The sequence below is a fragment of the Pogona vitticeps genome, chromosome 1 (genome assembly GCF_051106095.1).
Source record: "Pogona vitticeps strain Pit_001003342236 chromosome 1, PviZW2.1, whole genome shotgun sequence".
Lineage (NCBI taxonomy): Eukaryota > Metazoa > Chordata > Lepidosauria > Squamata > Agamidae > Pogona > Pogona vitticeps.
The window spans coordinates 243,418,074-243,444,256 of record NC_135783.1 but is presented as its reverse complement, the minus strand read 5'-3'; the positions used below and the strand labels follow the sequence as shown (position 1 = coordinate 243,444,256).

Here is a 26,183-nt window from a genome sequence, read left to right as displayed (position 1 = left end):
CAGAGGGCAGTTTAGGTGCCAAAGACAGGGCTGGACAGGAAACATTTCCCATCTCCAGGGAGGGAACATGGCATGCTGTAGATAAACTTGGCTGTGAACTCTCCCATATTGGATCAGAAAGTGCTGTAAGCCTTTTCACACAACGAACTTGAATAGAATCAAATCATCAATGCTTGGAGAGGGGAGCAGGAGTATGTCTTTAGGTCTGGGTCCTGACAATTGCTTGTTTACCTGCCACTAACAGGAACATCTGTACATACAAGCTGTGCACATGTGGGCCCTTGTGCAGAAGTGTAGGATAACACATCTGAGATTGGAGCATGGCTATAAACCATTAACCCTTTCCTCTCATGCATTGATTTTGCCCAGTTCTTTTGTATCAAAAAGGCAGAGTTGGCCCATGGCCTTTTGCTGCCTCAGACATAGCAGTAAATGGTGCCTTCTTGTCACCCAAGACAAGGTGCATAGTAGCTAAAACCAGCTGTATTATTTTGACACATGAGGCGTAAAATCCCACAAATCCCTCACCTCATCTCTGTTAGTTAAAAAAAAAATCCAACATCAAATTCAGTTACGAACTATTTCTTGCAGTTTCATGACACCCCAAATCTGCTGACCATCTTACTCTTCTCAATGGTATGGCTGTCCCTGAAAAAGCTGGTTATTATTCCTGGATAGTGTAAACCACAGATAGATTTTGCACAAGTGAGTGCTCTTCTGTGTAGAATAACTTCTTACAGCTACAACACTAGTACTATGTGCCATCAAGTCGCACCTTTTTATTGCAACCCTGACAGGGTTTTCAAGGTAATTAAAATATTTAAGGAGTAGCTCCCATGACCAAGCAGGGATTTGTATCCAGCCCTTTATTCAATTTTATTGTGCAGGGATTTTTTTTTTAAATGGGAAACATGCTAAGTCGTGTGATCATGCATTTGCAGTGACAAATGGTAGGATCTATGGACCATTTTATTACTTAATTTGTCAATGTGTTCATTTGAATCAAGGCTTCAGTCTCTGATGTGAGAATGTGTTATTTGAGGAAGACTCTGTTTTAGGGTCAACAACAACCAATTTGTTTTCCAAACTGGACACTGGGCTCCCCTGATTTTGCGGTTGCCTATTGTTCTTTGTGCTGCCTCACTAGAAGCAAAGATAATTTCATTTGTTACACTGGACCCGGGTTTTGATGGATGGGGACAAATCCATCCATAACGACATCGGTCACACATCAGAGGAGATGGACATCAATGGAAAAAAGATGGCAGTATTGGTTATTTTGGAGACAAATGTGACAAGGGAAGGGAAAAGAAGGGCTGCAAAGCATTTTTTGAAGTGTGGCTCTTTTTTTTTAAATGAGTGCTCTCCCCCCCCCCCCCACATTGCCCTTTCACACTTCTGAATGGGTGTTTGGTTGGGACAAGTCATGAATGTCAAAGAGGGTTCAGAAGAGAGGAGTGGAGCAGCTGATAAGGGGCCCTGGAATGCTGCTGAACTAGGCCTGGGAAGAAGGGGCTGGCTGGTGGATGCATGATAACAGGCTTCGGTTATATGTCAAAGGCTGCTGTAAGTAAGAAAGGGACCAACTGTTATCTGAACCTCCTGAGGGTCAGACAAGAAAGGAAAGGAGCTTTAGCTGAAAAAGAAGGATTAAATACCAGGAAGATTTCTCTCTCCATAAGAATAGCTATGCAATGGAACATGTCACACAGGGAGTTTGGAGTGCCTGCACTCCTTGGGCTTTTTTAAAAATAGGCAAAACATCTGTCACGATGGGAGGGAGCATGGGTGACTGAAGGATGCAAAGGGGGGGGGGAAGCCACAGGAAGAAAGAGAGAAAGAGATGGGTGATTGTAATGATGAAATTTCATAAACAGGAGAAACCACTTGCTCATTAAAACACTGAGTCAGGCCTTGGCAAATGTAGTCTGGAATATATGAAGCCAGGACGGTGCAAATAGCAGATAAAGTGGTGATACTGTTCTTGGACATACTGTTCCTGGACGGTACCATTTCGGATTGGATTAAATGCACCACCTCCCCCTGCTGCCATATAAATATTCACTGTAAAGAGAAAGTGAGGTGTGCAACAAAAGGAGGTCTTGCCTGTTCTTTCCCCTTTCCCCTGAGATGCTATATTTTTGTAGTACGTGTGCAGTGCTCAGACCCAGCACCACCACTGAAAGAAGGTAGCCCAATACAGTTTCCCCACTTCGTCTGCTTTTCTATACAGACTAGGCCACCAATGCTACTTCTAAGGCGAGGCTGCCTCTTTAAAAGATGATGGGCATTCTGAAGGATTCTGGCTTCATCCCTCTTAATTTGGAAAAAAGGATGAAGCCAGAAAGAGGCTCATCTAGGGCTTAATCTGTGCTTGGTCTCAGCCCAGACATCTGCTCTCTTTTCTAGCTCTCAACCCTGGAACGCATATAAAAAAAGAAGAGATGAAACTGCTTACCAATTGCATGTGAAATATGTGACCCTCACCACTGAGCAACCCTATACATTGTGGATGAAGGGGAAGGGCTTCCAGATCAGAGAGGATTTCCACACACCCCTTCCTCTCCCGAATGGCTGGAGCCTAGTGTCTGCTTTGCTAGCAATTCAATCGCTGGTCTCAGCTGTGACATCTAAGCAAACTTCACCTGTTTTTCCCAGAGCCATTGGCCATGGCTGTTTCCCTCAATCTCATCTTTGCTCTATGTTCTCTTGGGTTGTTATATGGGTAGCAGGTGTCCTTTGCACTGGGCTCAAAAGGGCTAACAGCAAGAAGGTTGATTACCACAGATACCGCATGCCACCCACTTAGCACTCTGCCACCTGTCAGAATAACCCTTGGGGGAGATTCAGGCCATCCTCCAGAAATTGCTGACTCCCTGAAAGCAGACAAAGGTAGAGGGGGACTGCAAAGCAACTATTAAAAAACAACTAAATATAACCCTTTCATGTATGTTCCATTTTCCAGTATTGAGAAATGTTGGAGGTTAAGGGGAAACAGATGTATCAATAACAGAGAAACTGAAGTTTTTGAGAGAGAAGAGTGACATTTTTCTTAATCCTAGCAACCTGACGCTGTGGCTCAGCCCCAGGACTCCGAAGATTACAGTTGCCAGGTCTCAGGTCACTGGCAGAAATCTCAGGGAACTATTTGCCTTCCTAGTTTTAGGAAAAAAGGACAAATCTTTGGGCAAGTGGCACTTGAGTACTAGACAAAATTGTGTGTGTGTGTGTGTGTGTGTGTGTGTGTGTGTGTGTGTGTGTGTAGTAGTTGTTGTTGTTGGTGGTGTGTGTGTGTGTGTGTGTGTGTGTGTGTGTGTGTGTGTGTGTGTGTGGACCACCAGCATTGCCCAAGGCCTCTTGTTGCACAAGTCCTGGCAGTGGTGGTGTGTGGCCTGGAAAAGAACTCATGATGGGCTGGCTGTGAGCCTCGCAAGAGCTGCAGCAGGAGTATGCTTATGTCCTTCTCCACCATCAACTGGCACAGAAGCAGTTCTAGCCCTCTTCCAAATGCTTGCCTGCTCCATCTCTGTGTCGTCACAAGGAACCACCCCTCTGATGCCTCAGGAATGTTGCCCATGGCCTCATGTTTTGGCCCGGAAATCTCAGTGAAGGGGAGCCTGAAGACCTGCTTAGGCTGGCTCTTTGTCTTTGTCCAGACCTTTCTTTGTCTCTTACTTACAGAACCACGGCTACGGTTCCAGGCACCTTTGGTGAATGTGGAAGTGATGGAACGCCAGGATGCAATATTAGAGTGCCAAGTGCCTCTCGAGACCATCCCGACAGTGTGGTACCTTGAAGACAAGCGCCTGCATCCCAGCCCTAAATACCTAATGGAGGAGCATGGTCTGTTGCGGCGACTGACAGTCCGGGATGCCCGGGCTGATGACGATGGTATCTATTTATGTGAGATGGAGGGCAAGGGCCGCAGCATTGGGGAGCTCTCAGTGCAAGGTGAGCCAAACTTGGAGAAATGTCAGTTGGGTGTGTATCCTGTTTTACAGGTGATGGTTCCCTGTTTGAAGGCATACAATCTATTTGACTGTACAGAGTTAACCGTTCAGCCCAGACCTGCTTAAAGAATCCAAGAAAGCAGGGGCTCTGAAGTTGCCCATCATTAGCCCCTGGACTGTAGATTGGGCAGTTACTTGGTGACCTGATCACAGCGTTCCTCACTATGGAAATGCATATTGTATCTTTCAGTCATAGTAATTATTTTTCAGTCAAGATCTGTAACTAAGAACGTGCAGGTTTTATGCAAATTGGTGTCCCATATCTTTGGGGGGGGGGGAGTTCCTGTTCTTAGTTGCTACATTTTCTCTTTTTTGTGTGTTGTAAGTAGTCACCGTAGTTAGGTCATGTCCATGACCAGATAGTTTTAGACACAAATTTGTTACATTCGAGTTTTTCCCATGCTAATGGACCAAACTCTTTTCTCTAGGTCTGATAGTGAAACGGTTACCACGGAAGCTAGATGTCATGGAAGGGGAGAATGCTGCCTTTTATGTAGAAACACGAGAACCTGTGGAGGCACCAAGTTGGGGACGTAACGGGCAGGAACTGGTAGAAACATCTCACACCCTCATCAGAAGCTTTGGTAAAATCCACCTTCTGGTACTGGTGCATGTGTCACGGCACGATGCCGGAGTCATCACTTTCACAGCAGGCGAATCACAAACGTCAGCACAACTCCGTGTCAAATGTGAGTGGAGAACACTGATAGAGTTGCTAGGGGTGGATGAGGAGGTGAAATCCATCTCGGCACTGAATCAGTTATATTTAGCCTTTGATATGAACTTCAGTCAGAAAGCCAGCCCTTCACTTAAAGATAGTCTTTCATTTTCTCATCGAATTTTCTTTATTAGATCTCTGTGTCTTTTGTACAACAAAAATAATCCTTGGAGCAATTTGTAACCAAAAAAAGAGAAGCTGTTAAACCACACACATTTGCTAGGAGTGTCCCTCCAAAAGGCCACCTAAAACAATTCATCTATTCTAGTGGTTCCCAACCTTGGGTAACCCAGGTGTTCTTGGACTGCATTTCCCAGAACTCCCAGCAAGCATAGCTGGTGATGAAGGCTTCTGGGAATTGCAGTCCAAGAACATCTGGGCTACCCAAGGTTGGGAACCATTGCCCTATTCAACAAAGTTTGGACAACCAGAGATAGTTCAACAATCTAGCCTTGATAGCTATCTAAATTCTGAGAGAAGAGAAAGATCTTTTCCTGGTGCCCAAAAGATTAAAAAGTTGGCACCAAGTGAGCTTCCTTGGGAAGAGATTTACATAACTGAGGAGCTATGGCACAAAAGACATGTTCTCCTGTTACCATTCTCTCAACATCTGCTGGAAGAGGAACAGAAATATTGGTCTTTAACACTGATCTCAGTGTTGAGGCTGTTTAGGAAAATATCATCCTTGAAGAGAAGTCCTAAACCATGCATGGCTTCAAAACAAACTGGCAGCCAATGCAGGTGGAGAGAACTAGGGGAACCACTCATTAACTCTCTTACCAGGTACCAGCTCAGTGTATCCGCCACTACATGTATTTATGATCTAAAGGAGAAATAAAAATTTGTGGCCAAAATCATGTTACTTAGTATAGTAAGTTACACTAGAGTAGGCCAGTTTCACTCACTGGAACTTAGGGAGGAGTTGATTCACCAGTGATTCGATGGGCCTACTCTAGCGCAATTTGCTATGCTAAGCAACAGGATTTTGGCCTGTGTGCTATCAGCTATACTGATGACAAGACTCTCTGAAATTCTTGATGTCCTCACTTAATAATTAACGTAGACATTGAAGAGCATGAGGGATATTTAAACTCTGCACCTCCCAACACTGAACACTCCACACATCCAGAAAATATGCCCCAAGCACAATCCTTGGACGTTCACCTTGCAAAGAAAATTGGAAACATTGCAAAGCAGAACCTTCCATTTCTAAATTAGGCACCTTGGGACTGCTCCTTCCCACAAGGAATAATTAATTATGTCCTTGACCCAAACCAGCTGTACTCTCCATGAGGATAGAAGATCAAGAATGTTTTTGGTTGCCCAGACCTCTCCATGACCTTTCTTGACATCCTCCAACTATACTAAGCTAAGCTAGCTCGCCTAATAAAACTGGCCAAGGCAATGCTCTGGATGCTCAAGACTGATCCGTTGCAGCAGTAAAGTCTTGGCCTCAAGGGATACAAGCAATTTTATCTTCAAAATGCTTTGTGGATGACTCACAATGATCACCAAGGGTTCTGCAACCTCCTTTGAGGCAGCATGTAAAACCATCTCGGTCAGCAGACCGGTGGAATCCCTAATATCCCTTATTTACGCAACACCAGTTATAGATATTCTAGTCCAGTAGTCAGTTAAACGGGAAGCTGAGAGAGAGAAAGAGAGCAAGAGCGAGAGTGTGTGTGTGTGTGAGAGTATATTTCTGTGCACCCTTCTCCCTTCCTCAATGTCTGAGTCTGCTCTGGTGCCATTTAAAAATGTGGTAGGCAGCCAATCCCACCACCTTGTTCACCCTCTGTCTCAATTACATATGCTACCTCAGACTCCTTACTCCTCATGACCAAACCATGGATAATGGAATTTATATAAAGAATCAGCTGTGGGTTCAACCATAGCAATCACCAACCTATTGTATTAGCCAAGTGATAGAACAACTACCACTGCCTTGAGTAAAGAAGGCAGTGCTGCATGTGGTGCAGAACAAAACTGCCTATCCCACGCACCCCTCACCTACGCTATATCTCTCCCTGTGCTATATTTCCTTTTACCCAGGACCACTGATATTGGAATTCCTCCATTCTCTCCCCCAGCTAAGCAATTATTTCCCCTTTCAGGCACACAATACCGCCCTTCTCTAGGGCCCAAGCTATAGATAGCCCAGAAATATCCAAACACAGGACAAAGGTCCAAACAGAAGAGGATTTCCAGAGTAGTCTCCCACTCAGCAGAGAATAAAGGAATTTCCCCTGCCTGTCTCCTGAAGCAGCTCCCTTTGAGATAGGTGACTCGTTTGATGTGTCCCCCTACCCGAGCTGTGGTTCCCTCACTCATATTAGACCCAGCACAGAAGTTCTTTCTCATAGGACAGGTACAGTGGGTTCAGATAATCACTCCGCTTGAGGCAGCCTGTTACTCTTGTTGGTGATGTTAGCACTTGAAACAACGGCGGGAACAAGTGGCGAGGTAAGAGGAAGGCCACGATAGTAAGAAACAGTTTACCTGCTTTATAATATGTCTTGGTTGCCTTGGCCATTAAGGGTAATGAGGACTTTCCTCACCTTGCACTGCCTTATAACAGACACGCCATTAGATGGAGATTTGTCAGCTTGTGTTTTTGAACCCTAGAATCAGGGCAAATCTGTATGATGCAGAGTTTCAGTTCATAAATTTAGCTTAGTCTAATCAGTGCCTTAAGCTAAATTTATGAACTGAAACTGTGCATCATACAGATGCAAGGACAACAAACCTATCCATTCTAAAGGAAATCAAACCTGAGTGCTCACTGGAAGGACAGATCCTGAAGCTGAAGCTCCAGTACTTTGGCCACCTCATGAGAAGAGAAGACTCCCTGGAAAAAACCTTGATGTTGGGAAAGTGTGAAGGCAAGAGGAGAAGGGGACGACAGAGGATGAGATGGCTGGACAGTGTCATCGAAGCTACCAACATGAATTTGACCCAACTCCGGGAGGCAGTGGAAGACAGGAGGGCGTGGCGTGCTCTGGTCCATGGGGTCACGAAGAGTCTGACACGACTAAACAACAACAACCAGTGCCTTATGTAGAACCAGACTGGGTTTTTGTGGAACTACTGCTGAACTCTCCCTGACAGTTAAACTTGTATTCTAATTTTATTTAACATGTTCTCATCTCCCTTTGGCACCTATGGTTGTTTATGATCTTATTGCTCCTCAAATTTATTATGCTAACCAACAGGATTTTGGTTTGTGTATCATCCCATACTGATGACAATATATTACCTATTAGGCAGACTTTCTGAGACCACAATTTGCTTTGATATTGTTTGTCTTGGTCAGATAGCTAGTAGTGCCTGATGCAGCAGTATTGCATTGTCTAAGTGATGTAGATGACATAATCTGTACTTAGAGAGGAAACTACTGTACTCAAAAGCCCATGTATCTAGATCTTAACTATTAAAAGGAACATCACTCATCCAATCAATTAATTAATTATTACAAGGAGTAATACTGAGTCCCAAGGTTACAGAAGGATGGTTGAAAACTTGATTTCTACAATATGTCTTTTCCTAGAACTAAAATTAAATTAAGGGTGGACATTTCTAAACATATTCTCCAAGGATATATGTAATGTATACTTGGAGGATATGTACTGGAATTTTTAAGACTACAAATTTATTTCTGTGAGCTTTCATAGATTATGCATTCTGCCTTTGGTTTTCGTTTTACTGAAACAGATTTTATACTGTCATCTCTTTGAAAACTGCTATATTTAATGCGATTACCCCCAAAATAGAAATTTTATTTGTCAAGACATTGGAATTTTAAAATGTGAGTTGCAAACTTCTGCTAAATTTTACTTTGAACTAAATGAGGTTCAAAATAAACATTACTTCATGGACTACTTTTAAGCACTCTCTTGTCCTGAGATGAAAATTCTAGTTTTGAGAATGCATGAAGATATTTCATTTTCTGTCTTATGAGAGCTATTTACAGGCCAGTCAAGAACTCTATGAGTATAGCTCTGTCAAAAAGGCTGGTCAGAGAACTACAGTATAGAACTTAATAGCGCACAGAAAAGAGAAAAAACAGCTCAGCTACCAGATAATTGCTTTTGAATACAGTTCACATGTATGAATAACCCCTTGATAAAGAGTTCTTGTATTCAAAATGTCTCAGGAACAACATTAATTGTGCAGAGAAGGCTTTGCTGGCAGCAGCTGCCTTTGTTTTCTGTTTCCCGCTGCTGTCCAACAATCTTTTAGCTTCTGATTCCTTGAGGATAGAAACACATGTTACAGATTAGAGCGGAAAGCTTGCTAATATTGGAGCACCCTGATTCAGGACTTCGCTGTTTGAGAAACCACACTTTGAAGAAATCTGGTCTTAAGTCTGGAAGACCAATCACAGAGAAAAGCAAGCTAATTTGAGGATTACAAGAAATGAGGAAAACTCTTGCTGCGTGTGCAAATACTTTTTGCATACTCTTCCATTCATGCCTTAGGTGGAACAGTTGTTTCAGCCCTCAGGTACACCCAGTCAGTTGTGTGTTGTACCTTTCTCTGGATGGCTTGCTTCAGTATTCAAAAGCAGTCTTGTGGCTCAAGCTAATATCAGTAGAGGGAGGTGCTTAATAATTTCCCATTTCTTTGCTCAAAATAGCATCTCAAACTGGTATTGCTCCTGCTGGCGGGGGAATAGGAAACAGTGAACACCCCTTCCCCTTTCCTCTTTCCCATTGCATTCCCAGAACTGTTGTTAAAAAACAGCAGCCTCCGGTTTGACTGTTCCTGGAAGAACAGGCAGCTTTGTATAACTTGTTGACTGCCATTATTTGGTGCACGTTTGTTGGCTAGAAGTGAGGGAAACGCCTACTATGCAGGCAGATGCTTTCAGTGAGGGCTAATAAACTGAACTTTAGTCCTGATGAGATGGATAGGGGTGCCCTTGCTCATAGAGACAATGTCCAGATGGAGTTGCTGCCCTAGATGCCTTTCTGAACGCCCTGTTCTCAGTAATGGTTGGCCAGTCTCCAGGATTCTCTCCTTGAGCAAGGTATTGTAGAAGTGTGGTGGCTTCTTGGACCCAATGTTCCCTGGATGAGATGAATAATCTGGATTCATTTCAGTTTGGCTCCACTCTTGAGTACTGGGTACAGAAAGCTTTGACTGCTTTGGCAAATGACCTCCACTGGGGACTGGAGTGTGTCCTTGTTGGTTCCCCTGGATCTTTCAGCTATTGTTTGACATCATTAACTGCAGTACCCTTCTGGGATCAGACTCGCAGGCACTGTTTAGCAACTCTTATTTTGCCTCTCTATTTAAATCTAAGGAAGCTCTTTCAATTCTAACTGGTGTCTGGGTTTCTTAATGAGATGGATGCATGAGGGTGAACAAATTGAAGCTTAATCTAGACAAGGCATGTTTATTCCTAATCAGTTGGAAGGCAGATCAGGGAATAATGACTTACTTGTTATACTCCCTGTGAAAACTCAACTTCACAGCCTGGGTGTATTCTTCGATAGGCTGTAGCTTGGATGCTTCAGTTTCAGCAGTGTCCAGGAGTGCATTTATACATTTAAAGTTCATGTGCTAGCTGTTCTCATTCCTAAAGAAGTCCGAATTGGCTATGGTGATGCCCGCCATCATTGCATCCCACTTGGATCACTGTAGTATGATTCACAGGGGCTGCCTTTGGAAAGGATTCAGTATCTCTAGTGGGTCTCAAATGCTGTGGCTGAGCTATTAACTAGAGCTAGTTATAGTGAGAATAGAAGTTCTTTGCTATAGGAAGTAACAGTCTGTTTCCAGGCTCAATTTAAAAATGCCTTTTATGACCTATAAAACCCTATACAAATTGTGTCCAGACTATCTGAAAGATCTTATATTGCAACATAAAATGGCCCAGGTCTTAAGACCTTCAGGAGATACCTTTCTTTTTGTCCCATCACCCTCACAGACAACTTCAGTGAGGACACATGAGGGTCGTTGTGGTGGCTGCTAGCAGCCTATGGAGCTCTTCTCTCAAGAAACTCTGTTTGGAGGGAGTGTTGGAGGGAGTGTTCCACAGATAGATCTAAAAGCCACATATATATATATTTATTTTGACAGGACTTTGCCCGCTGATTGGTTAATGCGTATTTATCTTTTAATGGGGAGTGTCACATTTCTATTGTGTGCTTTTAAACCATATATTTTAGTACTTGTTTAAACAATTTATATAATAGTTTTGATATTGTAAATTATTGTGCTTCTTTAGCTTTATCTCTTTTTAAAAAATGCATGTTGTAAGCTGCTTTCAGTTCTGTACTGTAATGGTAAAAGAAGGTTTTAAAACAGATAGACAGGTAATTAAAAAGCAAAATTTTAGTCTTTGGGAGATTTAGATCTGTCACACAAGGCCCACGGAATTTGGGGGGTGGGGGCTTAATCTTATGCTAGTTGTGAGCTCCGGCCTTTTCTAGAGAGGAATATGCTGACTGTACTGTGGTAACATCTAAGAATGACTACTGTACTGTAATGCATTGTATGGGTCAACTTCTGAAGACTGCTCAACAACATTAGGTAATTCAAATACAGTTGCCAGGCTGCTGACTGGATCAACTGGTTAATAAGATAAGAAGATGACAGAAGTGATGTATTCCCTGCAGGTGCCAAGAGAGTCCCACCAAGTGCACCTGTGGCAGCAAAGATGTGCACATCACACAGCAATGCTGCACTTCTGTCTTGGTGCCCACCGCCAGACGCGCACCGCAGTCCACCAAGCAGCTACATCCTTGAGAGGCAGGCTGTGGGAGAGGCTGACTGGGTGCCTTGTCTTACTACAGATGTTGCCAGCACAGTTGAAGTTCCGGGTGATGGCATGCCACAGGAGGCTGACTACCGCTTCCGTGTGTGCGCTGCCAATCAGTATGGATGCAGTGAGCATGTGGAATTCCCGGGCTTTGTGCACCTTGGTAAGTCTCTCTGCTCCATAATGGTGAATCAATAGTGTGTTTCCTCAAGCATAGCCATTACAAGCATCTCTATTTTCTACTCTCGTTACTTAGCTACTGAACTACTGATCACACCCCTTTCTTTTTCAATTTTATTCTCCCAGTGATGCCCAAAACTAAAGAGTTCCCTTCTACTCTGTAGGAGGATGCAATTGCCCTTATGTTCTGTTTGCAAGTATCCACCTGGCATTTGGCTAACCCCCCTTGAACCAAATAAGTTAGCATGACCTTTAGTCCAATCTGGCACAGTTCTGTATGGGTTCTTAACACTTTTGCATGCCGTCAAGTCAATTCTCACTTATGGTGACCCTTTCCAGGGTTTTCTAGGTAGAGAATATGCAGAAGTGGTTTATCCTTCGCTTCTTGTGGGACTGTGACATTGTCTCACTCTTCTCCCAGGAGGCACAGTGAGAAAATGAACTCCCAACCTTTGACTCCACAGCCAGATACCTAAACCATTGAGCTATCTAGCCAGCGAACACTATAAGCATCTTGAATTCCTTGCTTTCCTGGGCCTTAGTTAAGTTCCCTTCACCCGCTTTTGCTAGAAAAGGAACAGTACTGTCTCCTGCTACCTGCTGGAGACCTACTGCTGTCTAGACCTGTTTAGATAAGGCCCCTGACTCTGCCATTCTGCTTAGCCACGACCTGCACTATCACTGGATGCTTCCTGCAGAGCTCATCAGAGTCAACCTTGAAAGCTGTTTTCAATGTCTGGGTTCAGCCTTAGGCTATTGTAAAAGATAACAAATATGAGAGTGCTTAGCCTATGGGAAAAAAGTGTTGTACCTATTATTAAACAAATCACGACCAGCTTCTGTGTCTCTAAGACTGGATAGTGGTCATAGGCAATGGAGACCACTGTGCCATAATACGTTTCAACATTTCACAGTAAAATGAAAGGTGAGGTGTAAGTTTAAATAAATGAACAAGTACAAACACACACACCATCTAAGCTATTCATATCCAAAAGCTTACATGTTTTTGATCCAGATGATATTCAGGTTCTGATTGGAAATTTTGCCATAGTTTATTTATGGGACTGGAGGAGTAGGGTGCAGACATGCAAAGCAAAAGAACCATAGATGGTTCATCAGCTTAAGAAAAAGATGTCTGTTGCTACTAGTTAGCCTTCATTTGACTGACTGTCTTCACTTATACTCCTCATATGCAATATCTTGCAATTTTTCCTTCCAGTATCTGAACACGATTCCTGCAAACTGTCTGTCTGTACAGCGTGTACAAACATCGCTTGCCATGTTAGGCAAATTCCCACAACCTTTGTTTGTTCTCGTAGTCCCCAGGGCCCGCATACAGAGAGGACTGCAAGATGCCACAGTTCATGTTGGTGAGGATGCCACTTTCTCAGTTCAGCTTTCAGCCGCAACATGTGGCTACTGGTTCTTCAATGGGAAAAGGCTAGAGAAAAAGGAGGGGAGTCAGCAGTATCAGATCACACACAGTGGAGTGGACCATGCCTTGCAGATCCGGTGTGCCCAGCTACCTGCAGATGGGTCCGAGGTGCGATTTGAGGCCAGTGGTGTGAAGGAATGTGCAGTATTGCATGTTCAAGGTAAGCCCTTGCATGGGTCTTCCAGGCACTGAATTCATTCATTAAAACAACTGTGTTCTTGCCATAGTGGAGATATCCATACAGTATTTTTATGTTTCAGGAGCTACTAAGACCTGCAGGGATGGGAGATTTCAATGTAGAAAATGATGTAGTATTAAAGAATTAAATTTCTCTTTTTCCAATTGTTGGTGTTTAAAAATGAGTTCAGATCCACCAGTGGAATGCTTGCAGCTAGGCTTTTTTAGCTGAAAATGGTATCCCAGAATCCTGATCCTTGCAGACATTTTTTTCTGTTTGAAACTTCATTGTCCCTTTAATCTGAAGAAGCTTCATTTGCTTTGTGTTTCTGTAATTTGCCTTCATCTTTGCAAAGACCAAAGCAAAGCTGCCACAATCAAATGTTGTCAAATGCAAGATAACCTTATCTAGTAGATAAAGTTTCCTCCCACCTATGATGCAATTGCAGCCAATCTGAACCATAGTTGCTTCAAAATGTTATTGCCACAAGATAGTAACCTGTGTGAGTTTCGCATGCTGACATTTTAGATATTTTGTACACAATTATTCTAGCATTTTCAGTTGGGCAGGAACTACACATTTCAGATAACCCATTTTAGTTTTTTTTACTGAGGGTTATCTGAAAACAGGCATGAATCTTCACATTAAAGTAGGTTGTGGGGCAGTTCCACGCCTGCTGGCCAGCCCACACTGAGAGGCTTCCTGCTGCTACAGACAGACAGGGTTGGGGCAGCCTTGTCCAGTTACCATGTGGGGGAAAAGGAACTGCTAGAGCTGCCCTCCTCCAGAAACAACAAGGTTGCTAGCTGGCCAGTGCCAAGGTGGCTGGACAGTCTCCTTGGCACTTGCCAGCCAGTGACACTGTTCTTGCCTCAAGGGTAGCTCCAGTGGCTCCGGTTTTATCACATGACAAGCCCTGGCCTTAGCTGGGAGGCTTCCCAGCACCTGTCAGCTGGGATGGAGGCCCTCTTGCAGTTCAAAATTGTGCCAACCCACCTTTTTAAAAATGGCATTAGGGCTTGTGTCATGTGAAAAATACGAAGTAGCTGCAAAATGACTTCCCTCCTTTCTCTAAGTGTAATTGCAGCCCTGGTGTCCCCATTATTATTATGGCCACTATGGTAGCACAGGGGTTGATGTTTTATGCAATGCAGGTTTTCATGCACTGCCTCTCCCCAGCCCCACAGGTACGCATTACCCCGGTGCCTGAGGCCAGGCGACTTCGATCTGTGGCGGCTGGGATGCCCTTGGTTCTAGAATGTGAAGTGTCTGTACCGGAGGCCCCCGTCTTCTGGTTCAAAGAAGGGACTCCTGTGGCTGTGGGAGACAGCGCTCTTGTGGTCCAGACTGAAGGCTGCATCCGCAGACTGCTGATTCCCGCAGTCTGCTCCTTGGACTCTGGAACGTATACATGCGATGCGGGTGACGATGCCATCACTTTCAGCGTGGTTGTGGATGGTGAGCCGTGGGAAAAGGGGTTCATTGTAGCAGAAATGAAGGGGGCAGTATGACAGGCATGCTATCCAGAAGGAACTGGTGGAAGTTCAACCACTCTGAAAATATTGTATGGTTAAATACTTTAGAATAAAGATGTAGCTTGAAATAAGGAGCGTCTGGCAGCTTACTCTGGAAGTGCTGAGGTTTCTGCTATACAGTGTCAGCAGGTGTTTCATCTGGAAGATTCATCAGGGATGTCGCTACTGTTAGACAGAGTAAGGTGGACACTTCAGGTGACAGATGCTGGCAAAGAAAGATAGTTAAGTACTGGTGTAGGACCGCCATACAATCCTGGACATACCTGGTCTTTGGAAGCAAAGCAGAATCAAGCTTAGTACTTGGATGAGAGACCCTAAGGAAGTGCCTGAATCTCCAGGTAAGGCTAAGGAACAACCTGAAACCATAGACAGCCACTCAGGGTTTACAGAGGTCAGACTCAGCACAAGATAGCTTTCCCTCTCCCTGTTGCAGAAGTGCATTTGCACCATACCGGATGTCCTGCATCATTTATGCCAGTCTGACTTCCAGTATGGTGCAAGTGGCCAGCATTCAACTGCCAGTCTAGTGGGATTGTGCAGGGGGAGAGGAGGCAATACCTTATCCTACGTCTCAGGAAGCAACATATCTTGTGCCAGCTATGATGCAGATTCTTTTATTCCCAACTTGGAAAAAAAACAGTCATGATGATTCTCTGTTTTCTCTATCCTCTGCCCTATGCATGTTGGCTACATCTTCTGCCATCACGGTATCCCATTGCCACTGCAGAACCTCCTGTGAAAGTTGTACGTTCCAATGCTGAGGAGGCCCACGTCTACCAGGTCGGACAACATGTGGTGCTGTTCTGTGAACTGTCCTCCCCTAATGCTCCTGCGCGCTGGTATAAGGATGGGGAGGAAGTGGAAGAAAGAGACGGCCTCCTGCTGGAGAGCGAGGGGCCTCACCGCCGCCTGGTCATACCTGCAGCTCAAGTGCAACACACAGGGGAATTTGTGTGTGATGTCGGTAAAGATTCTGTCTCCTTCAACATCACAATCACAGGTTAGTCATTCCTGCAAAGGAAGCATCGCCACTGAATTATGCCCTTTCACGATCCTTTATAGTCTGTTGCAAAAGAATTCTGATAAATTAATATCTACTTTGCCCAAAAGCTAATTTTTGGTCCCAGCCCGTTTTCTGAGTCATCTGAGGAAAAAAAGAACAAAAAGACTTGTGACACGGAACAAACTAAACTAACTTTGGTGTTAAGAACTGGCAGGGCAGAGTCTGTCATACCATATGCACAGACAAGGCACATAAAAGTTTTATTTTATTTTATGTCCTTCTGTCTATCCATGAGTGCTCAATATGATTTACAATAAAATCATAAAAACAATAAAATATAACAGTTTTGAAAAAAATCCCAGGTGAAACAAAATTGCTGAAGTACATATAACTTTAAAACATGGCATGAATCACCAAAACTTTAGCAGAATATTGTGTAGCTTTTACAAGCTCTCTTAATGGGAGCCATGAACCAGTCTGAGCTACATGGGAAAAGCATCCTGCAACCAGTGTATGTACTACTACACGAAAGGCCCTGTTTCAGTTCCCTTCCAACTCAATTTTTCCAGGACGTGGAATGTGTAACAGAACCTTGGACAATTAACTTAGACTTTGGATAGATTCATAAGGGATTTATCTTTTTTCTGACTTACAAGAATTTACAAACTTGAAATGTTGAGTTGTTGTTGGGCTGGGGAGGGTGGTAGTGGGAATTATGGATGAGTGTTTAACTCTTCCAAATGGTGCTATTAGATTTTTAAAGTTTCTGAAAACAATAATGTTTCACTTTCCCCCTATCTGTCCAAGGTTTGTATGTCAATGTTTGTGGGGCTGGGGTGAAAGAAAAAAAAAAACCCAAACCTGTTCAACTGCATTCTTACCCAAAGGCTAGGAATAAATGTCTATTAAAGTCACTGCCATGGATGCCCTAAGGCTTCTTTTAAAAGTGGATTGTTTTTGTTCCCTTTTGAAGGAATCAGGTGCAGCCTCCTAATCAAAGAGGCAGACAATCCTGGAGACTGAATAAACATATTTTTATGGCATGCTCTGGTCCATGGGGTCATGAAGAGTCGGACACAACTAAATGACTAAACAACAACAACAAATAAACATATTGCTGGCTGGACAGCTCAGTGATCTGGATGCCTTGCTGCAGAGCCAGAGGTTGGGAATTCGAGTTCTACAGCACTGGCTCTCAACTTTGGGTCCCCAGATGTTCTTGGATTGTAACTCCCAGAAATCGTGGCCAGCACAGCTAGTGGTGAAGGCTTCTGGGAGTTTTTGGTCCAAGAACACCTGGGGGCTATAATTTGGGAACCACTGCCCTAAAGTGTCAACCTACATTATTTAAGCAAACTGCACAGTCTCAGAGTGTGCCCAGAAGAAGGGAACTGTAAATCACTTTGGAGTGCTTCATACCTAGAAAATCCTGAAAAGGGTCACTGAAAGGCTGAATTGACCTGACAGCATGTAATTATAGATATTCAGTGTAGTGCCATGAATAGAGTGATGGATGAGGACTCTGGAGACCTGGGTTCAAATCTCCATTCAGCTATGGAAACTCTCTCTCTCTCTCTCTCTCTCTCTCTCTCTCTCTGTGTGTGTGTGTGTGTGTGAGAGAGAGAGAGAGAGAGAGAGAGAGGGAGGGAGGGAGGGGAGAGAGAGAAACTTGTTCTGACTTGACAGTACATAGAAAGAAAAGCAAACAAATAAATAAAACAAAGCAACTGAGGATAAGTCATATTTAAACACATTTAAATATTTACTCTGTGCATCTTCTCAAAGGTAGAAGGGAGGTTTTCCTTGTACCCTGTTAATATCATAGGCACACCGCAGTCTAAGTGGGGTGTGTGTGTGTGTGTGTGTGTGTGTGTGTAACTTTACTGCCAAACTGGGGTGATCTCTCAACCCCCAGACCACGAGCCATACCTATGTGGTACTCCATGTTTCCCTTTGATTACTGAAATATGGAGAGGAAACTATGATGGTAGGCTGGAAGCCTATGTTTATATTTCCCGTCTGCTGTGAACATTTCATCTTGCCTCAGATAAGTTTCTCTTCCTCAGCCTCTGAAACGTATTGTGTAAAATGGAGCTGCAAATGACCTCCATAAAAACACTTTTGGAAATAACCAAAGTAATGACTTTAAAGATGTAATTTGGTACCCACATAGCAAGGAGTAAGTCCCATTTGACTCTGCGGAGCTTTACATGAGGAGATGTGTACAGGATTACATTGTAAAACAGTGCCTATGGCAGTGTACTATAGTCATGCTCAACAATAATATGGACATTCAGCATTATTGTTTACAATTTCTGAGCTTGACAAAGTATAAATCTACATATAGGCTTCCCATATCCAAATACTACATGTTAATGACATGTATAATTTCCGAAGTGCTTTGATGAATTGCTACATGAGGAAATTTTCAATCATTTGCACAAGTGCCTGTAAAAGCTGGTTGTTGTTATCTCTGTTGTGTAGATACTAGAATTCAAAAGTGAGAAAGCAAAGGAAAGTGTGCCACTTATATACCTCCCCATAGTGCTTAAAACATTATCTGGTCAATTTACAATTTAATTATCTTGGTTACACATTTGCCCCCACAGCAAATTGGGTATTTATTTTACTGACTTTGGAAGGATGGAGTGCTGAGTCAACCCTGAGCCGGCCACCTGAGCCTGTCAGGATCAAACTCAGATCATGACCAGAGTCCTCCTGACTGCAGTACTGCAGTTTAACCCCTGTGTCATGAGGCTCTTCTCGTCTTCTACATCCAAATTCAGCTTTCTCCTATCAGAACCAACTGACCTTGCAATAGTGGAGGAGGACAGGCTGCCTGTTTATTTGTTCCTCCAAGCTCATACTTTTTAAAATCAGTGTCTAACTATGGAGATGCAACAGGGACTTATGGTAGCAAGAAAAGCTTTATAATGTTTGTTTTTGCACTGCAGAGCCTCCCGTAAGGGTTGTACGTTCCAATGCTGAAGAGGCTCACACCTACCAGGTTTCAGATCGTGTGGTCCTGTCCTGTGAACTGTCCTGTCCTGATGCATCTGTGCATTGGTATAAGAATGGAGTCGAGGTAGAAGAAAGTAATGGCTTGCTACTAGAGAAGGAGGGTGAACACTGCCAGCTGGTCATTGCCTCTGCCCAAGTGAATGATACTGGAAAATTTGTGTGTGACGCAGATGGTGACTCTGTCATCTTCAACATCACTGTCACAGGTCAGAGATGGCCTCTGGTAAACCTCTTCCTTACTCTTTATCTTTGTATATTATTCATTGATTTATTGCCCTGCCTTTCTTTAGTGGAGCTTATGGCAAAAAAAAAAAAAAAAAATGCCAGTAGTTTTCCTGCCCTGTCCTGCCTGGGCACTGGGTAGAGACATCTACAGGTTTGTGCCTCCTGCCTCCTTTTGACCAAAACCAGAGGCCAGTTTGCAAGATGGTTCCCCATTCTTTCTCAATCCTACTCATCCTCTTTCTGTGAAGTTCTGGTTTTAGAAATCCTTTGTCACTCAGCCATAGTATTTATTACCTTATGGCAGACTATTTTTGAGGTTGGCAGTTAAATGCCTTTGATTCCAGAGGAAACAGCATGTCTGTTTGATTCAGGGCAGTGATCAGAAGAATTAGCCCAGTCATGTGTTTCCCAAATATATGAGAATCAAGGCTTTTTTAAAAAAAGTACATCCTGAAATGTTTGCCCTTGGAGTGTTATACAGAGGTAAAGTTTACCTAATTTCTGTGAACCCTGTTGGGTGATTGAATATGCCATGGTACTGTGTATAAATTGAGAATGGAAGGGGGGGAGGGGAATCTGAGTAGGGACTATACAGTGAGGAGACTGAAGGGTGGCCAGTAGGCCACACACTACCTCTAAGAGCCCAGATGAGTCCCTCTGCCCACTTGCCTCTTTAAAGGATTCATTCTTTTCTTATTTAAAAAGATGGCTTTTTTGGTGGTTCAGAAAGGGCCCACTTCAGGTGGTGTGCCATTTTGTCCCCACCTCTATACCATGAACTTCTTCACACACCTCAGTATTTGAAATATTGAACTATTTTACCATGAGAGATTGTAATGGGTCCTGTTCCTTAAAAAAAATATGGGGGAGTGGAAGAGGGGCAGGAGCAGACATGGCTCTCCCGTATCTGGGGTGGGCATGTGCAGCCCTCAGATCTCTCATAGTTGTCCACTTCTACTGCAAGGGACACAACAGGAAGCCTCCTATGGCCGTGGCCAACCGAACCAGACCAGGCATGTCAGAATGACAACAGTCACAGGTCATGCAGAAACACAGCAGACTGACCCACCCCAATGGGGGTGATTGGAGATAAGGCCAAGCAGTGTACCCTGACAATGGTAGTGGGCAGCCTTTTCTCTGAACTGGAAACCTGGATGGTTAGAACCATTGATTAATCTTTTTAGTTTTATGAAATGCATGCTGACGTGAGTGTACAAACAAGTGAGTTTAAGTATACTGTTTTTGAATGACTGTCTTACTGTGATGCCTCAGCCCATTTCACAAGACCTCTTCTGATTACTCCTGGGTTAGAGAGACATAGGAAGCAGGACCATTGGTCCATCTAAAACCAACCTAAACATACTTGATCTTGTCTGATTCTGGAAGCTAAGCAGGGTTGGGCTTGCTCAGTACTTGGAAGGGAGACCATGAAGTAATAACAAGGATTTACAGAAGGAGTCAGGGAAGCCTCCTGTCTGAAATGCTGGAGAGCCACTGCCATTACCAGACAATACTAAGCTAAACAGATTACTGGTATGACTCAATATGAATTTCCTATGCTTCTAGCACAGTATTTTCTTCTCGGACTAGCAACATCTTTCCATAGTTTCATGCAGACTTCTTTACCAACTCTGTCTAGTGATGTTGCAGACTAAATGTGGGTCTTCTACATGCAAAGCATGTGTTTTATTTCTTCATGGTCTCTGTGAGTCACACAGTCTCTGTGCCTGGTTAGGACACCTCATAACTTTCCAGAGACTAAAACAATCCATTAGACCCCTCCTCTGTACTGCATATGTTCCCCACCTGATGGTTAGCCCTCAGTTCCTTTCAGCTACCACTGAGTAAACACCTTCAAAGCAGTCTTCTAGAGCAGGGGTCTCAAACATGTGGCCTGGGGGCCATTTGCGGCCCACTGGATTATAGTTTGTGGCCCCCACCTTGCCTGCCCCCCCAAAAAGTGCCCACCCGTCCTCTGCTATCAAGAGTCAAAAAAAGTCTTGCCTTATTCGCCGGCTCTTCCCCAAAATAGCGCCTCTTCCACCCTACATCCGAAACTGCAGCCTGCCAGCCAGCCCATATGTCTGCCGGCTGGCAGGCTGCAGTTCTGGATGGAGGGTGCAAGAGGCGCTGTCTTGGGGGAGAGCCAGCGAGCGAGGTGCACTGCCAGTCCTTTTCCCCGAGTGCCCAAGCCACTGCCGAGCAATGCCTGAGAACAGAGCTCGCTCCCGGCTTGTCCTCCAAGCGTCCAACAGCAGCCGCCGCCTCTTCCAGGGAAGCGGCTCTCTGGCTCTCTTTCTCTCTCCGCACCCCCAGCACCAGCCCGGCCAGCGGCCGCCTCAGCACCCGGCGGTGCTTCCTCCTACTCGTCTTCGTCCTGCTTCAGCCGCCTCGACTCTGGAGGCTGCCTGGGCTCACCTTGCAAAGTTTGCTCCTCTGTCATGGTGGGGGTAGCTGCTGCTGCTGAGTGCACCTTTTTTTGAGGGGGGCACTCAGAGGAAGGTTGCTGGACCTCTCTCTCTCTCTCTCTCTCTCTGTGTGTGTGTGCATGTTCATCTGTTACCAAAGATCAAAGATAGGCAAACACATCATTTCTCAGTGCATATCAAAATGGGTGGTGAACACCATTACCTTGTCATAGCAATTGGCAAACAATCCAGTCCCTACATTTTAAAAATGGCATTCTGCCAGAGCGATTGCTGCTCCTACAACCTTTCTCAAAGGAATTCAGTTGAGAGACATTTGGAAAGCAACAGCATGGTCACAACCCCCCAGTCTTCATCAAACACTACAGCCTGAACATCAGAGCAAAGCTTGATGTGTCAGTGCAGTGATCTCCTCTTTTTTTGGCATGACATCTCACTAGCCAGTAAGTTAGCCTGTCAATCACCCACATGTGTGCTTTACAGAGACAATGAAGAAGGAAGACATGTTGCTTACCTGTAACTGCAGTTCTTTGAGTCGTCATCTGTGAATTCATACATCTGTGAATTCACTCCCCTCAGACTGCCCTGCAACCATTTATTTTTTGTCAGCAGTGGACTGGAGGAACTGAGGGCCAACTGTCAGGTGGAGGAGCATGTGCAGTACAGGGGACTGTTTAACAGATTCTTTTAGGTTCTGGAAAGTTCTGAGGACGGTGCAGGTGCAGGGAGAACCCACATGTGTGAATTCACAGGTGTCCACTTGAAGAACTATAGTTACAGGTAAGCCACCTGACCTTGTGAATCAAGACTCTTCCCGATATGTAACATGGTTTTCCTGTTGTAGAACCTCCTGTGCAAGTTGTATGCTCCAACGCGGATGAAGCCCACATCTATCAGACCTCCGAACGTGTGACATTGGCATGTGAGCTGTCTCGCCCTTATGCTTCTGTGCGCTGGTATAAAGATGGGGAAGAGGTGGAGGAAAGTGAAGATCTTCTGCTGCAGAGTGAAGGGTCTCAACACCGGCTGATAATTGCCTCAGCCCGGGTGCAAGACACAGGAGAGTTTGTATGCGATGCGGGTGGTGACTCCGTCTTTTTCAATATTAACATTAAAGGTCAGCAGTGTTTATTACTTTTCTCTAGATATATATTTCAGGTGAAAACCAGTTCAGGCTAGTAAGAACATATTTCTTGCTGTTGTCTGAGGGTTTTTTTTGTAACTAGAGTAAGCGAATAAATATATATTTGTCTTTAACAAACTGGTGCCTCCAGATGTGTTGGTTGATGACTCCCACCAGGTCTTTTCAGCACATGACCTTCGCTGGCTGGGGATGATGGGAACTGTAATGCAACTAGCCCACCATAAAGAGTTTCCTGCTTTTAAAATTATTATTTAAATTTGTTCAAACCTTTGCTGATTTGCCTTACTACAAAGATTGGGTTTAGTCAAAATAATTCTGCATCTATGGACTAAGGGCTCTTGAGAGAATATTTATTGTCCTAAGAACCCCTTGAATCAGTTTCTTGGCAATTGCTCAAGAAAACTTGGATTATGCATCCTATGTAAATTTAAATTGTGCACTTCATCTGTAGTCAGATAATCTGGCAGGGCTCTTTGTTTTAAGTATGGACAAATCTGGGGGTGGAGGTGGGGGAATCCCAGTTGGTTAGTCTCTTATCTTTCCTGAAAGTAGACACTACTGCCTGGGAATTTCATTTAATTGTAAATAGGTAAAGGTAAAGGTTCCCCTTGACAATTTTTGTCCAGTTGTGTTCGACTCTTGGGGGCAGTGCTCATCCCCGTTTCCAAGTCATAGAGCTAGCACTTCTCTGAAGACAATCTTTCGTGGTCACATGGCCAGTGTGACTTAGACACGGAACGCTGTTACCTTCCCACTGAGGTGGTCCCTATTTATCTACTCGCATTTGCATGCTTTCGAACCGCTAGTTTGGCGAGAGCTGGGACAAGCGACGGGTGCTCACTCCGTCAGTGGATTCGATCTTACAGCTGCAGATCTATAGACCTTACAGCACAGAGACTTCTGCGGTTTAACCTGCAGCCCCATCACGTCCCTCTATTTTAAATAGTGTAAGACTAATGCTTGAAAAACCTAATGCTTGTTCTCAAGCAACTGCAAATCTCTTAAATATTTGCACCTTTCTTAATCACCAGGTTTTGTCCCAGCACTTCAAATTTATCTGTTTTCTAAGAATATCTGAACCATAATGCACAACATCCTCAGGTGTAGCGGGTAGATCCTGCCATTTTAGGTCAGTTGCTGATCATTGCCCTCAGTATCTATCCAGTATCTGGATGGTGGAAATAAAATAGGGCTTCATCCAGATCCACTGGCCAGGAGGTATCAGGAGTTATCATCCAAGAAAGCAACTTTCCCGAGCTCTGGCTCCACACTACTGCCCTGGTGTCAAATCTCTCAACTGGTTCCATTCTGTTTCCCAAGATCTGGGTGTCGAGCGTGTTTCTGAAGCCTATTTCTACTGATGACAATTCACAGAGCCTCCGATAAGGATTCTACACTCCAGTGCGGAAGAGGCCCATGTGTATCAGGTGGCAGACCGTGTGGTGCTCTCTTGTGAGCTGTCTCGCCCCGATGCTCCTGTGTGCTGGTACAAGGATGGGGAAGAGGTGGACGAAAGTGAGAGCCTCTTGTTGGAGAGTGAGGGACCACACTGTAGGCTGGTCATCCCTTCAGCTCAGGTGCAGGATTCTGGAGAGTTTGTGTGTGACGCAGGTGGTGATTCTGCTTTCTTCAACATCACTGTCACAGGTAAGAGAATTAATTGATCTGGCCCCCTTAAATCTCCTGCTGCCTCTCTATGTAAGCAGAGCAATGCTCAGAAAACTTCCGTTTTTGAACTACAACTCCCAGAATCCCCCAGCTGTACCGACTGAGGAGTTGCTATCTGAAATAACCTCTCTCAGGTTTGCTGCAGAGCCCTCCAAACTTCAAATTTTAAGAAAGAGAGAGTAAGTGTTCCCTGTAATATTTATCTCTTTCTGACACACAGGCACACAAGGACTCTTCCCAACACTTACATTTCTCCTAATGCATTGATACCTTCAAAACCCTCAGTTTTTGACACTTTGTTTTTCCTTAGGAAGTATTACAATAAGTAAAGTTCCTTGACCTCTGATCCCCAGCCTCGTGCCCTTGGCTCCTGGTCTACTACCCTGTTTCCCCTAAAATAAGACCTACGTAACCTGAAAATAAGTCCTAGTATGTTTTTGCAGGATGCTCGTAATATAAGCCCTACCCCCCAAAATATGCCTTAGTTAAGTGAAACCCTGCCCTCCACCATTGTGCAGCAACCAGAAGAAGATGACATGACTGTATTTGAATAAACATAGATTGTTGTACATGAAAAAAATAAAACATCCCCTGAAAATAAGCCCTAATGTATTTTTGGAGCAAAAAGGTAATAATTCCTCTCTTCTTCTCACACTCTGCAGAACCACCGGTACAGATAGTGCACTCCAATGCAGACATGGCTCACACTTACCAGACCTCAGATCGTGTGGTTCTGTTCTGCGTCGTGTCCTGCCCCAGTGCTCCTGTCCGCTGGTACAAGGATGGCGAGGAAGTGGAAGACGGTGAAGGCTTGTTATTAGAGAGTGACGGCCCTCACCGACGGCTCATCCTTTCCTCAGCATGTGTGCAAGACACAGGGGAGTTTGTCTGTGACAGTGGCAGTGACTCTGCCTTCTTTACAGTGACTATTGCAGGTGAGTAATGTAACCTCATGTGTTTGAGTTCACAGACCAGTGGAAGAACCACAAGCACAAGTAAGGAACCAGTTGCATTCCTAGCCTTTGTAAGGTACGGTATTAGAGATTTCCTTTCATTCCTGCTTGAAGAGCAGTATCAGGCCTTTGCCAGTGGATGTAGAAAAGTGTTAGATTCACTGTAGAAAGACCTTTAACCTGGCATGAGACCGCTTCCTCTGTTCCTAGATTTAGCTTGAGGAGGTGGGGGACTTTGCCAAGAGCTTGTCTTACTGGGCTCAACTTGCATGGTCTGTCTTACTGTGCTGGCCAAAGACCCGTCTTCTCTTCTGATTAGTATGAATTTGGCATGCCCAAGGGGTGGGTGCAGTTGGCCTTGTGGCAGGACTATGCCAATGGGGGCCTTTATTGTGCCACAACTTCTGAATATTTTTCTTTCTCACATAAGAAGCTGCTTTATACCAAGTCAAATCGTTTGTCACTTGGGTCCAATATTGTCTATATAGCTCAGTGTTAGAACTAACAATGTTAAGCCAGTATTATTTACATTGCCAAGCAGACACTCTCTGTATGATTTGAGAGAAACCTGTGTGGAGACTTGAGCGGTTTGCTTGAATTGCTATTGGGAAGGTTATTTTTGCCTAGTCTGGGAGCTGTAGTCATGAGAAGCAACTTTTCCATGCTCTGCACTGAGCTTACAGTCATCCTTCCAGTGGATAGTGCTTAAGCCAGCAGATGAGAATAGCTGCGTCCTCCATATTTTTGAAGGTATAACTTGATAGGGCTGGATTCAGATCTGTGGTAATTGTCTTCTGTCTTGGAAAGTGGGAAGGGACATAAGCTAACATTGGTTCTCCATGAGTTATGTAAGAGTTGGAGGGACAACTGGAGATATTTAAACAATATTTGCTAACAAGTTTAAATGAAAGTTTAAATGAA

The 26,183-nt window shown here is 44.2% G+C and overlaps 1 protein-coding gene across 6 annotated transcripts in view; it reads left to right on the top strand.

Annotated features, from left to right (window-relative positions):
- The window catches only part of OBSL1 (obscurin like cytoskeletal adaptor 1), a 70,093-nt gene that overhangs the window by 6,354 nt on the left and 37,556 nt on the right, over positions 1 to 26,183 (top strand). For 5 of the 6 annotated variants that reach the window (XR_013540668.1, XM_020792121.3, XM_020792119.3 and 2 more), the window contains exons 3-12: positions 3,682 to 3,951; positions 4,439 to 4,699; positions 11,352 to 11,657; positions 12,994 to 13,269; positions 14,467 to 14,745; positions 15,550 to 15,822; positions 18,780 to 19,052; positions 22,342 to 22,614; positions 24,016 to 24,288; positions 24,972 to 25,244. Coding sequence is in view for 5 of the 6 variants with exons in the window: in XM_020792121.3 (XP_020647780.3) it covers positions 3,682 to 3,951; positions 4,439 to 4,699; positions 11,352 to 11,657; positions 12,994 to 13,269; positions 14,467 to 14,745; positions 15,550 to 15,822; positions 18,780 to 19,052; positions 22,342 to 22,614; positions 24,016 to 24,288; positions 24,972 to 25,244 (2,757 nt within the window). In the remaining variant the exon portion in view is untranslated. The remainder of the gene's footprint in view (positions 1 to 3,681; positions 3,952 to 4,438; positions 4,700 to 11,351; positions 11,658 to 12,993; positions 13,270 to 14,466; positions 14,746 to 15,549; positions 15,823 to 18,779; positions 19,053 to 22,341; positions 22,615 to 24,015; positions 24,289 to 24,971; positions 25,245 to 26,183) is intronic. The other variant, XM_072985343.2, reaches the window with a different exon arrangement.